We start from the raw sequence: 15,163 nt of genomic DNA, 5'->3' as shown, positions 1-15,163 counted from the left end.
TTACAGGTCTCTGCATTTGAATACGCATGCAAGGAACTCAACAGAAAATGTGTTAATTTCATATAAAGCATGGAACAAAATTTCATTGCTGTATCTTTAGAATTGTGGATTTGGTGCATCTTTTAAATTGCATGTTTTTCATGAACGCCTCCATTCAAACTAGTGCAGTGATCGAGAGCGCACGTTTTGTGGCGTGCAGCAGGTGGCGACCGGGGCGCATGGACGAGCCGGTGCGAGTTCCCGGCCTGGGTGACGGAGCAGCCGCAGTGGCTGAGCCTCGACCACGCTCGCTCCTACCGCTTCTCGGCTCGCAACGGCACGCTGCGCGTCTGGAGCGGCGAAGCGCTCGAGAAGCGGCTCGTGTGCCACGCGCTGCCACCCGCTCCCCGCCTCCAGTCACCCCCCGCAGCTCCCGCCGCCCCCACTACCGGCGCACCGCCCCCGCCGCCGCCGCCCACACCGGCTGCGACCCCGGCGTCCGCCTCGCCCACGGGGTTGCCCGACCAGCAGCAGCTGCAACAGCCGCCGCACGAGACCTTCTACGCGATAGCTCACATCACGGCTGGCTGGTGAGTACCAAGGCCATAATGACCTGCAATGTTTGTTTCAGGTTTCTTTCCACAGGCATTGGAAACTGCTCGAAGGACGACAGCAGCGGCAGAAACTACGGCAGTAAGTCAAAGCAATACATTCTAAGACAAAAGAAGAACGACGCACCTAGAAGGAATTATGTGAATGGGACGGAAATTGGTAGATGTGATGTAAACGTACAGACAAACAAATCCTACAAGTTTCAGCAAAATTGGATGATTTATTCAAGAGAAAGAGCTTCACGAATTAAGCAAGTCAATATGGCGTTGGCCCACCTCTGAGCCCTATGCAAGCAGTGATTGGGCTTGAAATTATTGATTCATAGAGTCGTTGGATGTCCTGAACGTATCGTGCCACATTCTGTCCTACCGGCGCGTTATACGTATATCGTCAAAATTCCAAGCTTATTGGAGGCCCCTGCCGTTAATGCTACAAATACCCTCAGTTGAGGAGGGTTCCAGTGACCTTCCTGGCCAAGGTAGGGCTTCACGCACATGAAGGCAAGCAGTAGAAAGAACTTATTATGGGAGTATTGAAGGGCAATCTCTTTCAATTGTTAAAAACCATCCAAAAGCCAAGATTGCAAAAATACTTTTTATTCAAGACAGACGGTTTCAACAGTGTTTGCTGCCGTGTTCAGCTCTTAAACGTCTGTTTGTGCATGACTTTCAGCGTGAAATGAACATGTTTTTCTGCGACCTTTGAGACCGGAAGTTGACAGCAAAGCCAGTTGAAACCGGTTGCCTTGAATAAAAAAACATTTGGTCCGATCTTGGCTTTTGAATGGTTTCTTAAAAAGCGGTAAAAACTCACGCTTTGTGGGAGCGGGCTTTATCTTAGTGAAATGTAGTCCCAGGATGGCTTGTGATAAAGGGAAACAAAAAGGGGCTTAGAATATCATCGACGTGCCGTTGTGCTATAAAGGTGGCATGGGCGACAACCAAAGTCGGCCTGCTATGAAGAGAAATGGCAACCTGGACTATAATTCCTGGTTGTTGGACCGTATGGCAAGGGACAATGCGGTTGGTATCCCATCGCTGTCTGGGGCTTCTCCGTACTGGCTCCATTCCTGGTCCTACTGGCTCCATTCAAAGCGGGACTCGTCGCTGAAGACAGTTCTACTGCATTCAATAAGATTCCAGTCCAAATACGTGCCTGGAGACACTCACGACAGCAACTGGATTCCAACCTGACTGTCGCACACCACACAGCCCAACAACCAGGACTGATAGTCTAGGTTGGCATTTCACTTCATAGCAGGACACTATTGTTTGTCACCCACAGCACGCTTACAGCACAGCGGTACGTTGACGATAGTGTTCGCTGCACCCGCCATCACACGCCGAAAGTTTCTACTGCTTGTCTTTGTGCGAACCAAATCCTACCTCACTATATCTCTCCCCAGTTGAGAAAGTTTGAGAACATTATGGGCAGGGCCCTCAGGATTTTGATGATGTAACGCCCCAACTGGACAGAATTCGGCACGGTATCCCTCAGTAGGACATCCGGCAACTATCAATCAATGCGAAGCCGAATAATTGCTTGCATGGGGCCAGAAGTGGACAACGCGTTAATCACTTGCACAATTTGTGAAGCCCTTTTCCTGAACAAGTCATCCATTTTTTTCCTGAAATTACAATCGTTTATTCGTCTGTACACGTACATCACATCAGTCGATTCGATTTCTGTCCCATTCGGATAATTCCTTTGTTGTTTGTCGCCTTTTTTGTCGTAGTGTATTGTAAGTGAATAATGAAAAGTTCTGGGGTTTCCAGACTGAGTGGCACTATTAAAATACCGCGAAGTTTCTAAAGTGGCATACTGATCAGCTTCTAGCGAAGAGAGTTTTACATCAATAGTATACGCAGGTATATACTACATTCCCAAATCTGATAACTGGCTTCACTGTGTGTTGGTCAATTTTTGGAACACAATACAGCAGCAATTGTGCGTGCCACGGGCTTGACAAAGGTCCACAGAAAAAGTAAAACTGGATAGTAGGCCTACTGTGCTGCTATTGGCAGACGCTGCAACGTCACTGGATAACATCGCCATTCTTTGGTCCGCGTATTTTGAAAATCTATTTGTGGAATGCTTTGTTTCTTCTGAAATAATGCATTGTAAATTGCAATTCTGCCATTGCTAAAGCTTTACTGCTATATTCTGTAACATTCCCTCCTCTTAAAATAAAAAGAAACTCCAACCATAGTCGCTTGGAAACACGGACACAACACAGAAAGCACAACGTATAATATGTTTTTGCAGTTTTCGGCCGTAGTGGATGTTACATGCGAGCATGCAATTTCAAAAGTTTTAATGAGAAAGCAAGATATAAATAGCGCACTATTTTAATTTTACATGCATCGTAAGTTTAAATAAACTTGAATGATGGGTGGATACCGCCATGTTGACACTGTTATGCGAGTTCCTCATTTGTACTAAGTATTTGAATTAGCTAATCTAGCTGGCAGACATACATTTATACTATTTGGCATTAAAGTGACAGAATTTTTGTCCCTATTTTTTAAGTTCCCCTATATAGAATAATAGGTCCAGAAACAGCGATGCAAAATGCGATTCTCAGGAAAGATAAGCGAGTTCACGTACCTTTGGTGTAATCAATCTTGGAATCTTTCTAGGCAACTGGAGTTCCATACTGTCAAACAAATACAGCCAGGAGTTCCAATTACGTCACTAATCTAAGTTGTTAAGACGTTCCTTCCGTCTTTGTCTTGCATGTAATGTGCTATCACTTGTGCTGCTATAAGGATAATTACACAATGTAAATACATCAGTCTTACGCACTGGCTTCCACGGAAATTTAGCAATTTCCATCACAAGTCTCTCAGTGTCTTCGATATGGCGAAAACATAATCTAGCACTAGCGAAATCCATAGCATCTTTCGAACACCATTTCCACAGTGAAATCTTTCGCAAACTTGCAACAAGAGGAAAAGTATGAAACGCTACGTAAGTCCCTACTATGTTACGAATGTGCTTGTTGTATCCTACAACCGCCGGCCGCGGTGGTCTAGCGGTTCTAGGCGCTCAGTCCGGAGCCGCGCGACTGCTACGGTCGCAGGTTCGAATCCTGCCTCGGGCATGGATGTGTGTCATGTCCTTAGGTTAGTTAGGTTTAAGTAGTTCTAAGTTCTAGGGGACTGATGACCATACATGTTAAGTCCCATAGTGCTCAGAGCCATTTGAACCATTTTATCCTACAACCGCAGAGCCTGGCGTTGCTCACACAGGCTCAAAGGATAAGTACCTAGGAGAAAGCGATAACACTCATGAAACCCCAAAGCGTCCAACAGAACAGTATGGGTGCCAAGTGTTTCTCAGTGACGTTAGGCGCACAACAGGAGAAACGAGTTTGCTTCCGCGCACTGCCCACTGCACCACCTTTGTTCGAAAAGTTCTTCATAAGTTTCCTCAAGAGTGAGGTGCCAGACATCTACACACAGGTCACGCATTTCCCGTAAATTACAAGGTGCTGGTCCGTGGCCGGGTACCTGGTGCCCGATAGACAGCTAAATCCGTTCCAAGCGCATCGGGAGAATATGGTGGCTGTGTGTCAACTTGAGTTTATTATCAAACTCCTCAAAACACTACGCTAATATTGTGGCCGTGAGGAAGACATCAAGGTTTAAGGGATGGAAGTAGTCCTTAGTAACGTACACGTAGTAAACAGCTGTCATGGTCACTTTGATTATTACCGTATGTCCCACGGAAACCCAAGTGAATGTCCCCTGCAGAGTAATGCTTCTGGCACTGGTTTGTGTCCGTTTGGGGATATACGGAATATACGATGCGAACGCTGGTCCACTAAACATCTTTTACAAGTTTATAGCGGAGTTCGATCCGTGGACATGGTGGTCAAATGGAATATTCTCTCTTTTTTACAGGTGTGTGGATGCCGGATACACACAATTTACGCAGGACAAGACGGGACCTGTTCGATATGTAATGAGAAAGAATCCCTCGTACAACTTGCCTGCGTCATATCACGGTCTTAAAATCCAATGATGAACAACATAAAAGTATAACTTCAGCGGATCTGGTTCCCCAATGACAGTCATTGTGCCTAACCATTTTTCTGAAGGGCAAGGCGAGCCATTGCGTGATTTATTGTCACAAATAATTCACCATTTTTTTCTGAATACATAGCGATTTCCGAGAATGTGGTCAGATAGGAATCTAAAACACAACTTAAATTGCTGGTAATGAAGCTAGCAGCAATCGACCTTATACCCTAGCTTGTCAAGTATTTATCTGCGATCGAATCCTTAACAATAGAGATGAAAGATTCCCGCCACAATATTTTCATACTATACCACCATATATGAAACATTTTGATTCATCAGATGCATGTTGTAAACTACAATTAACTTCTACAGCTGGACTCGCCACACGCTCTCGAAAAGGTGATGTTTTAAGTTTTGTTTTTATGAAGCTTATCTTTGATGTCTCATACGGGGATTTAGGCTACTTCATCGTTTGGATCTCTAGGAGCGAGTTACAACCACATTCGGTGCATCTTCTTAATCTTTGAACTCTCTTAAACAATTTTTCGGGTTCGTGGAGATGTGTTCCGCCTATGCAACTAATTCGCTTCTTTTATTTGTTAAGCTCTTCACGAATAAAAGAAGCGGAACGTGTACGGCAATCATCAAGAATAAAGTAAGCGAAACGCTCATGGCAATAAACAAACTGCTTTCAAGTAGTTGCGTGGATGGAACGTATCTCCATGAATTTTGAAGCAACTAAGGAGCAACGGAAAACAGAAAAAAATGACGAATTTTTCGAATGTTTTATAGATGTATTTGCACAATGTGGTACTACACTCCATTCCTAACCCATACTCCGAAACGTAAAATCCAAAACAAGGCGTCGATGTGAATGAGAATAAAATGAAATAATGTGACATTTACGACAGTTTCCAGAACCAGTCAATACTGTATCGTTATCATGCATTTATGGAAGCACGTAGTCAGCGAAATTTGAACAGTATTACGTACTCTAACCACACTTTTTGGTACTGTGAAGAATAGCATGACTGTGTCGGCTGCTAACTGCTTAGAGTTCGCGCCGCTGTGGTGATGCAGTGTGCATGTGTGGATCTGAGGCAGATTGCTTTTGATTGGTTGGCATGAGAAGAACTGACAACAGCGTTTCGGTTCGGTAGGACCGTTTGGCATCGCTTCCGAAATGCTTACAGAATAATATTGGTGCTGTCTTTCGAAAACAAAACCGTTCTCTGCGCTCGCGTACCGAACCGATTGGCAAAATGGCGGAAAGATACAGAATATGGCCTATGGACGTGTCCTGGTGAGTCTTCAGTAACACAATCACTAAATTCGGCGCTAAAACCCCTTATCCGGCTGGGGTGGCCAAGCGGTTCTAGGCGCTACAGTCTGGAACGGCGGGACCGCTATGGTCGCAGGTTCGAATCCTGCCTCGGGCATGGATGTTTGTGATGTAGTTAGGTTAGTTAGATTTAATTAGTTCTAAGTTCTAGGGGACTAATGACCTCAGAAGTTAAGTCCCATAGTGCTTTTTTGAGATAAAACCCCTTAATATGTCTAAAATAACAACTTCTAGATGTAAATAAATCACACTGAGCCGAATGAGAGGACCATACCGAAATCCAAAACCTCTCAGTACAGTTGTCGAAAAATCGACAGGAGGACCGATCGGTAACAGGTCTCAGAAGCTTACAGAATAGTAACTTCTGATAAAGAACCGAAAATGACGCCACTACCGAGGCTAACCTACTGCACCGATCGGTATGAACGATACAGAATAGAGCCCTGGGAGCTGCAATGCCCACCTATACTTGACAGTAAATTTCCGCAGGACCTCTCACCCCCACGTTTCCCCATGTGGCAGTCGCCTTCTTGCACAGCCACAACACACAACGTTTTCACATGAGCGCACGGCATGGCGAAAAAAGAAGAAAAAAGCAGAAAGAAGATGGAAGCAGGGATCAACTTCTTTGCATCAGACTCATCCGTTGACTCTGCCATGGACTGTTAATGGTCAATTGCAAGTAACCAACTGCATAGTTTTAGTAACCGATAGATGCAGGCCTATACCTTCCTTACCTTGAATGTGAACGGAATTAGTCCCGAGCTTGGACTTGCAGTGCTACAGCAATTTGTTTACGATTCAGATGCAGACGTGATATTTTTGCAAGAAGTGTTATTTGAATATTTTTCTATTCCTGGCTTTCCTACTTTCTTTAATGTGGCTCCTAAACTATCTACTGGCAGTGTATTATTTTACAGAGAGGCAATACTACTGACTTCAAAGTTCTTGATAATGGCCATCTAATAGGCTGCAGATTTTGTGATCTTCCTTTGATTTTTCTTTGTGCCCCTTCAGGAACTGATCGTTTCACAGATCGTGCACGTTTTTATAAAGAGGATATATTTTATTTGATTCGCAAAACTTCGGAGAAACTTCTGTTAGGTAGAGACTTTAATTGTGCTTTGTATCATGTGGATCAGAGCCCCAACATTGAGTAAATTTATGCTTGTTGGGTACGGAGCACACAGTTGCAGTGAGAGTCCACAGCAGTCTTTTATGAAAAGTTATTCCATCGCATAAAATGAGTATTAGTAAACAATTTTACAATCAAAGCATAGGAAATCAATGCCTTGATTTTCCCTATTTTACTCTTCTCGAAATACATCTGCTCATAGCTAGATTCTTCTATATTCGAATGAACTTTTTTCTCTTCGTCTATTTTAATTTTTCTTTCTCAGTATTGACACTGGGCGTTCAAGTAGTGAAAACTATGTAACGTACTTCACTAATGTAAACATTTCGGCATATCCATTCTTGTTGAACAGGATGAGAGGACTACAGCCGATAGGAGTACACAAAGCTGAAAAGCCATGCGATAGGGATATGCACTTATACAAATGGCGGTAGTATCGCATAGAGGAGATGTAAACGGGCAATATATTAGCGGAGCTGTGATTTTTACTCAGGTGATTCATGCGGAAAGCTTTAAGGCGTGATTTTTACCACTTGACGGGAATTAATTTACTTGGAACGCAGAATGGTAGTTCCATTTCATAAATCGTTAGGGAGTTCAATATTCTGAGATCCACAGCGTCTAGAGTGTGCCGAGATTACCAAATTTCAGGCATTACCTCTCACCATGGAGAACGGAGTGTCCAGAAGCCTTTACTTCACGACCGAGAGCAGCGCAGTCTGCTTATAGTTGTCATTGCTAACAGACAAGTAGCATTGCTTGAAATAACAGCAGAAATCAATGTGGGTGTACAACGAACGTATCCATTAGCACAGTGCGACGAAATATGGCGTTAGTGGACAACGGGCGGCAGACGACCGACGCGAGTGCCTGTGCCCGCAGCACGACATCGCCTGCAGCGCCTCTCCTGGACTCGTGACCACATGCGTTGGACCCTAGTTAACTGGAAAACCTTGGCTTGCTCGGATGAGTACCAGCTTCACTTGGTAAGAGCTGATGGTAGGTTTCGAAGCCATGCACTGTGCAAGTTGTTGGTGGTTACACGATGGTGTGGGCTGTGTTTATATGGAATGGACTGGATCCTCTGGTTATATTCCGTTACTATGAGGCCATTTGCAACCATTCATTGTCTATAAGTTCCCAAAGAATGATGGAATTTTTATGGACGACAATGCTGCATGGCCGCGCGGGGTAGCCTCGCGGTTTAGGGCGTATTGTCGCGGTCCGCGTGGCTTCCCCCCGTCTGAGGTTAGAGTCCTCTTTCAGGCATGGGTGGGTGTGTTGCACATAGCGTAAGTTAGTTTAAATTACATTAAGTAGTGTGTAAGCTTAGGGACCGATGACGTAAGCAGTTTGGTCCCATAAGATCTTACCAGAACTTTACTTTAAAATGCTGCATGTCTCCGGGCCGGAATTGTTCGCGACTAGTATGAAGAAAATTGTGGACAATTTGACCGACTGATTTGGCCACCCAGAACATCGAACATGAATTCCAACGGACAATTCTGAGACGTAATCGAGAGGTCAGTTTGTGCACAAAGTCCTGCACCGGTAACACTTCTGCAATTATGGACTGCTATAGAGGCAGCATTGCTCACTATTTCTGCAAGGGGGAGTCCGACGGCTTGTTGAGTCTATGCTACGCAGAGTTGTTGAGCTACGCCGGGCAAAAGGAGGTCCGACACGATATTGGACGGTTTCCCATGACTTTTGTCACCTCAGTGTATTATAATTTTCAACGCTACCTTTAACTGTAATTTCGTTGTCATTTTATTGGCAATCGGATTTTGGCGAAATACTTCGTAGTCACCAGGCCCTCTGAATACAAAGACATCAGTTAGAAAATCCCACGTGAAAATAAACGGTATCCGAAGCATCTCCTGTAATAAGTAACCACAGACGATGGTTACCGTGTATGATTGCTGACAGCAAAAGCTGATGAGGATACGGGTGTCTTTGTATTCAGAGGGCCTAACTGATGTTTTCGGGAAAATTCAGCCACTATATATTTAGAAGGCCAGATGATGACGACGTGCATCATTGAAACCGGTTGCCAAGAAATTAATAATGAAATTACAGGTGACAGTACTGCCGCAAATTATAATGATGTAAGTATTGGTTATTGATGGATGAATAACTTCCGTGCTTAAGATATGACATTATTGTTCCATAAGCCATGTTCTGTCGTTCCCGTTAAAGATAGTTTGGTTATTCTTACATATAAAACTTGATAACTTGACTAATTACGTAATGTCGCAAATTCATGAAAACTGACACTGGTTGCTCTTGCATTAAGCCAAAGATATATTGAGAACGTCAGTTTCCCTGTTCGAATAGCCTAACAGCGCCCCAGTATGGGAGACTGGTAGGTGAGTCAGACACAGATGGAGTCGGGAGGCGGATAAACGACCGTTAGTCTGTGCGCCGGCCAGACATACTGTACTGCGGTTTTTAGGCATTTTTCCAGGCTCGTTAGGGCAAGTGATGGATTGGTTTCCATTCTCCATCTCAGAAAATACTATACGCGAACAGTTTAATTTCGGCACACGGAACAACAGCTTACTCGGTTCACCGACAAGCGGCGCACACGAATCCATTCCACAGGCAATAGTCGTAATAGACCTACTAAATCACTAAAACAGTGGACGCCTTACGAAGAGCGCTATTTATATCACTTTTGGCAAGTTTCAGCTGTGTACACATTTTAAAATCGATTACATAGTACAAGACAATGAACGCCCGGATAGCATTGTGGTAATGTTCTCCCGGTCATTTCTGCTTGAAATTAATTACTTCGACCGACTCCCTGTGTGGTTCACAAATGAACAAAAGACGATTGCCTTATTAATGTTTCTCGACTATTCCTAAGCAAGAATAACCGCTCGCTTTAACCGAATTAGTGCGCATAAAAATGTTCGGAATCAACGGACATGGTTCAACTCTACCCGAAGTGTCGAACAGTGATACTGTAACCATGGATCTATTCCAGAACTGCTGTTTAGGTTAGTAGAGCAACACACACTTAATGCATAGAGAAAGCCATGAATAAGAAACTGTGAACACAGCCTAGAGACAACTGTGCTTATTTTTAACGAATTTAACGTTACGTACTTGGAACAAGAAAGGTAGAAAACTCCATTCCACCATCGCTGCTGTTTGCTATCTTCATTGGTAGATCAGCTACCTGGTGAGCTGTAGTACTATTCCATACAATAGTAAACAGGGGTTTTGTCAACATAACTATTGGTTAAATTGTTGAGAAACGGCAGCTGGTACCTGACTGCATCATATCAGCGGAACGGGAGAGAATTCAAAGGAACAGTCACACAAAATGATCCTACCTGCAGACAGCAACTTTGGTTATGATGGCGACGATGCCCCTACGGCCGTGCGTGGATATTTCCAAAATGACAGCACGTATATATGTCAGTTTCACTATACGCCATGGAGAAACTACTGGACGGTTATTCCCGCAAGCTTAAAATAGTTATTAATTTGAGTAACTCTACAACCAAGTATTACATCTTCCGAAGGCTGTCGTTATGACACATCTGCTGCCTAACAGATACTTCTTGGTCGACCAAAGTAGCCGCTGGCCTGTTTTGTTTATTTTTATTTATTCTTTAATATGGTGAACTTCTCCTTTGTTGCCAATGGAAATGGTTACTGTAAGCACGACCCACGCTTGTACTAAGACAGGAACGACATAGAACTCTCTTTTAGGTTACCACATGTCGTCGATTTCTGCACGAGGCCTGTGACTGACATCGTAATTGCTTTCTTGACACAGTTTCATCATGACAACTACGCTGCTACTTCCTGCCTCAAAAGATGGCCATTGAACAAAATTGTCCTGACACGCAGCCTGGGCCCATGTGTCGAGAAATGTGCGCCTCTCTCTTAGTCTGCTGTTTCTCTCTTACTCTGCTATTTCTCTCTCTTAGATCACTTAAAGTTATACTCAGTGCATACGTTCAAATGGTTCAAATGGCTCTGAGCACTATGGGATTTAACATCTGAGGTCGTAAGTCCCCTAGAACTTAGAACTACTTAAACCTAACTAACCTAAGGACATCACACACATCCATGCCCGAGGCAGGATTCCAACCTGCAACCGTAGCGGTCGCGCGGTTCCAGACTGAAGCGCCTTTAACCGCGTGGCCACACTGGCCGGCAGTGCATACGTGTTTAAGTACTAATCAATAAGCATATACCAAAGCACTTACTTAAATCTTGTTTCCATATTATTCTCAAGAATTTAGCAATAAATACGTAATGGGGTCTCATTAGCTGACGCGCTGGCTTATGGTAACAAACTAAAACGTTATTTTAATTACAATGTGCAATGTGACATCGAAATACTGAGTAGCTAACAGGAAATCAAACCAGTCACCGCCGCTAATCATTTTCATGCATCATACTTACATGACGCTTACATTTTGTGTGATTCACTGCATACAGTTGTTTATTTCATATTTGTTAAAATCAAAGACTTGTATTCCAATTACGCTGTAGCTTTATTCAACCAGTCGGTTCGAATAATTCACGGATCACTATCTTATGTGTTAAGCCCTTAGTCTGTTGATAGCGCGATTACACATTAAAAGCGGTGATATCAGCTACCTTAAATACATTAAGATTTTTATGTAGCCATTTTCCCCCTTATCTGTTGTAATTTCTGAAGATGCTAGCATGCGGCCGGAACCGCATGTTAGTGAGATTGAAGAGAATTTTGTCTTTCTAATCAGGAGCAGAATAGCAATCGATGATTTTGTCACTTTTCTACAAGATCTTGAAAATTTCCTAACAATTGGATAGGACAGCATTTATTTCAGATAACCTGAAGTCAAGCATAACCTGCCTGCGTAATTTGAAGAACAAGTTTCAAGTCTAAGATTTAACTACTCATCAGGGACGATGAAATTAGAAACACAGTGAATGCATGGACTGAGCAAAGTTTGGGAATAAAATCTGCATGCTCTTTCAAAGCAGTCATTCCGACAGTTGCCTTAAGTGACAAGAAAAACACAAGAAACTGAAATCGGAATGGTCGGACAGAGGTTTGAAGCCCATGCTCGAAATTAGGGTGTAAGCATGGTTTAGGCAAGGATGGAAAATGAAATGAGAGGTGCTTTTTCGACGAAACCTTCCCGACAATTACCTACTACGAATATAGCAAACAAAGGAAACAGGAATCGAAATAATCAGACAGAATGCTTTCAGAATGCGAGTGCAATATCTTACGTCGTTCGGTACATTTGTAACACGGCTGACCACTCGCAAGTGTGCATCTTTCAAAAAAAATTTCTCCTGGTAGATCTGTTGAATCGACCTTGTATATTTATGATTCAATGGCTCTAAGCACTATGGGACTTACCATCTGAGGTCATCAGTCCCCTAGACTTAGAACTACTTAAACCTAACTAACCAAAGGGCATCACACACATCCATGCCCGAGGCATGATTCTAGCCTGTGACCGTAGATCGTGTATATTTAGCAAAGCAACATTGTTACTTGTCAGTCTTGACTACAAACTTTCCTTTGGTCAAATTCTATAAACTAAAGTAGTAAGAAAAATATTCAGTGTTCTGTCGCTAATGGGATATTTAATTTCCAGTAAATGTTGGAAGAGGAGGTGACACTGGGGTCCAATGCTGTTGCAGTGTTGAAGTTTAAAATGGAAAACCTCTGAATAATCGCAGAAGAAAATCTGGATGAAAGTATTTATTCGACAACAGAAGTAAACACTATGTTTTGTAAAACATAGTGGTCCAAAAAAATCGGTTTATTGGCAGTCTTTATCACATTCAGCACCAGGAGAATCTGTGATTGTTAGAAATAATACTGTCAATAAGTTAAGTATAAAATTCTAAAAAGTAATCATTGACTTTTTGCGTTGTAGTTTATAAATAATGATGATTTTCAGAACCACTGGAAACTAACAGGAAGTAAAAGCAAGCATAGAACTATAGAAAGACAGACGTTGACACGGTACACCTTCGGAAGGAGGCAAATGTTTTAGAAACAAACTGAAGGCATAAAGGAACCAACCAATTGCTATGAATATGAATATTAGAATTAAAATCATAAAATCTTACCTAACGTTTGATAGGGAAGACATCTCCGTAAATATTTTGTGTTTATGGCGGCTAAACGCAGAAACCTAATATAATGTCTACGATTCAGATACTATAAGCTAAGAATATCTTTAGTTGTTCTCCTCCAACGAAAGTATAAGACTACAAAGGCATGAATCTGAAAACTCATATGAGTCATTTCTCTTTGTTCTAGATTACAAAAAAGAATTTTCTGTTTGAAATGACCACCTTTTTCTAGGCTATTCATGTCGTCCTTGAAGTTAGACAGGCGTATCATAGCGCGTATATTTTTTATAAATTCATTTTTATCTATCCGCCAAAGGAGAATACGAATACATCAAAGATTTCATACAATGTCACTATGTTGTTGTTGTTGTGGTCTTCAGTCCTGAGACTGATTTGATGCAGCCCTCCATGCTACTCTATCCTGTGCAAGCCTTTTCATCTCCCAGTACCTACTGCAACCCACATCCTTCTGAATCTGCTTAGTGTATTCATCTCTTGGTCTCCCTCTATGATTTTTACCCTCCACGCTGCCCTCCAGTACTAAATTGGTGATCCCTTGATGCCTCAGAACATGTCCTACCAACCGATCCCTTCTTCTGGTCAAGTTGTGCCACAAACTTCTCTTCTCCCCAATCCTATTCAATACTTCCTCATTAGTTATGTGATCTACCCATCTAATCTTCAGCATTCTTCTGTAGCACCACATTTCGAGAGCTTCTATTCTCTTCTTGTCCAAACTAGTTATCGTCCATGTTTCACTTCCATACATGTCACTATATTTTATGATTTTTCCAGTCACAAGCGGTTTCAACAATTTGATCTTCCTAGACAACCCTATTCCTCACTGCTAGTATCCAATAGTCACTCCAAAGAACTCGTCAGGAAGAGGTAGCTACAAAGTGATGTCTGAGCATAAGGTGTATGCCTAATTCGTTAGCCGGCCGCTGTGGCCGAGCGGTTCTCGGCGCTTCAGTACGGAACCGCGCTGCTGCTACGGTCGCAAGTTCGAATCCTCCATCGGGCACGGATGTGTGTGATGTCCTTAGGTTAGGTAGGTTTAAGTAGATCTCAGTCTAGGGGACTGATAACCTCAGATGTTAAGTCCCATAGTGCTTAGAGCCATTTGAACCATTCGAACCTAATTCGTTAAGGGGGTAGACCAAAGTAGACATTCGTTTTGAGCCTAGACTTTATTGGCTTAATGTGTTCCTCGAGAGGATATTTTAAGATTCATTCACATAATGTGTCATAAAAGTTAAAATATTTTAAAACCGCGATTTACTGCGTGGGTGTCAGACGCATCCGATTGCTCGGGTGCAACCGATGTAATATTATAATGGTTAACAAAGCAAAAAATGCTATTCTCAATAAGATTTCTCTCTAGAACATGAGTCTTTTATGGTTTATTATAGTATGCAGTTTAAAACCTCTTGGTTGTCTCTCGTTTACGTAACTTGTGATTTTGGTTGTTTTTTTACGAAATAAAAATCGAGTGTTTGAAATTGACAAACGAACGTATTTATACGGATAGAGAAGGTTCGAAAAGTGATCCAAATCGTCCAATAAACGCTTCTGATGGTAAGCAGACACCAGTTAATTGACGTAATATTGTCAAAATGAGTGTTTCGACATAGGCGGGTAGAAGGCCAGCTGTATGGCGTTGGCATCGCCGATTAAAGGTTTGTTCAATTTCAATATTAAAAATCACAAGTTGAAACTTTAAACTCTTGATTTTTCAAAACAACATCTTTCAAGTTACCGGGAGCCATAAAACATGAAATGCAGGGTAATTGGGAATTCCCATTAGAAACTTATAGGATTTACAGAGGGGAGTGAGTATATAATATTTTGAATATAAACCCACACACGAAAACGTGCTGTTTCCGTTCTATGGCTGTTTAAATTCAGCTGTGTAATGAGGCCACGTTTGCTGAGGTATAGATAAAAGTCCTGGAGTTGGTGGCC

General features: G+C 42.6%; 1 protein-coding gene across 1 annotated transcript in view; it reads left to right on the top strand.

The window, feature by feature from the left end:
- LOC124788613 overlaps positions 1-15,163 on the top strand; it is a 189,039-nt gene that overhangs the window by 64,633 nt on the left and 109,243 nt on the right. The window contains exon 4 of the mRNA XM_047255883.1: positions 203-569. Coding sequence (XP_047111839.1) covers positions 203-569 — 367 coding nt within the window. The remainder of the gene's footprint in view (positions 1-202; positions 570-15,163) is intronic.

Source organism: Schistocerca piceifrons, chromosome 3, assembly GCF_021461385.2.
Source record: "Schistocerca piceifrons isolate TAMUIC-IGC-003096 chromosome 3, iqSchPice1.1, whole genome shotgun sequence".
NCBI classification, from domain to species: Eukaryota; Metazoa; Arthropoda; class Insecta; order Orthoptera; family Acrididae; genus Schistocerca; species Schistocerca piceifrons.
This window is presented reverse-complemented; position numbering and strand designations above follow the sequence as displayed.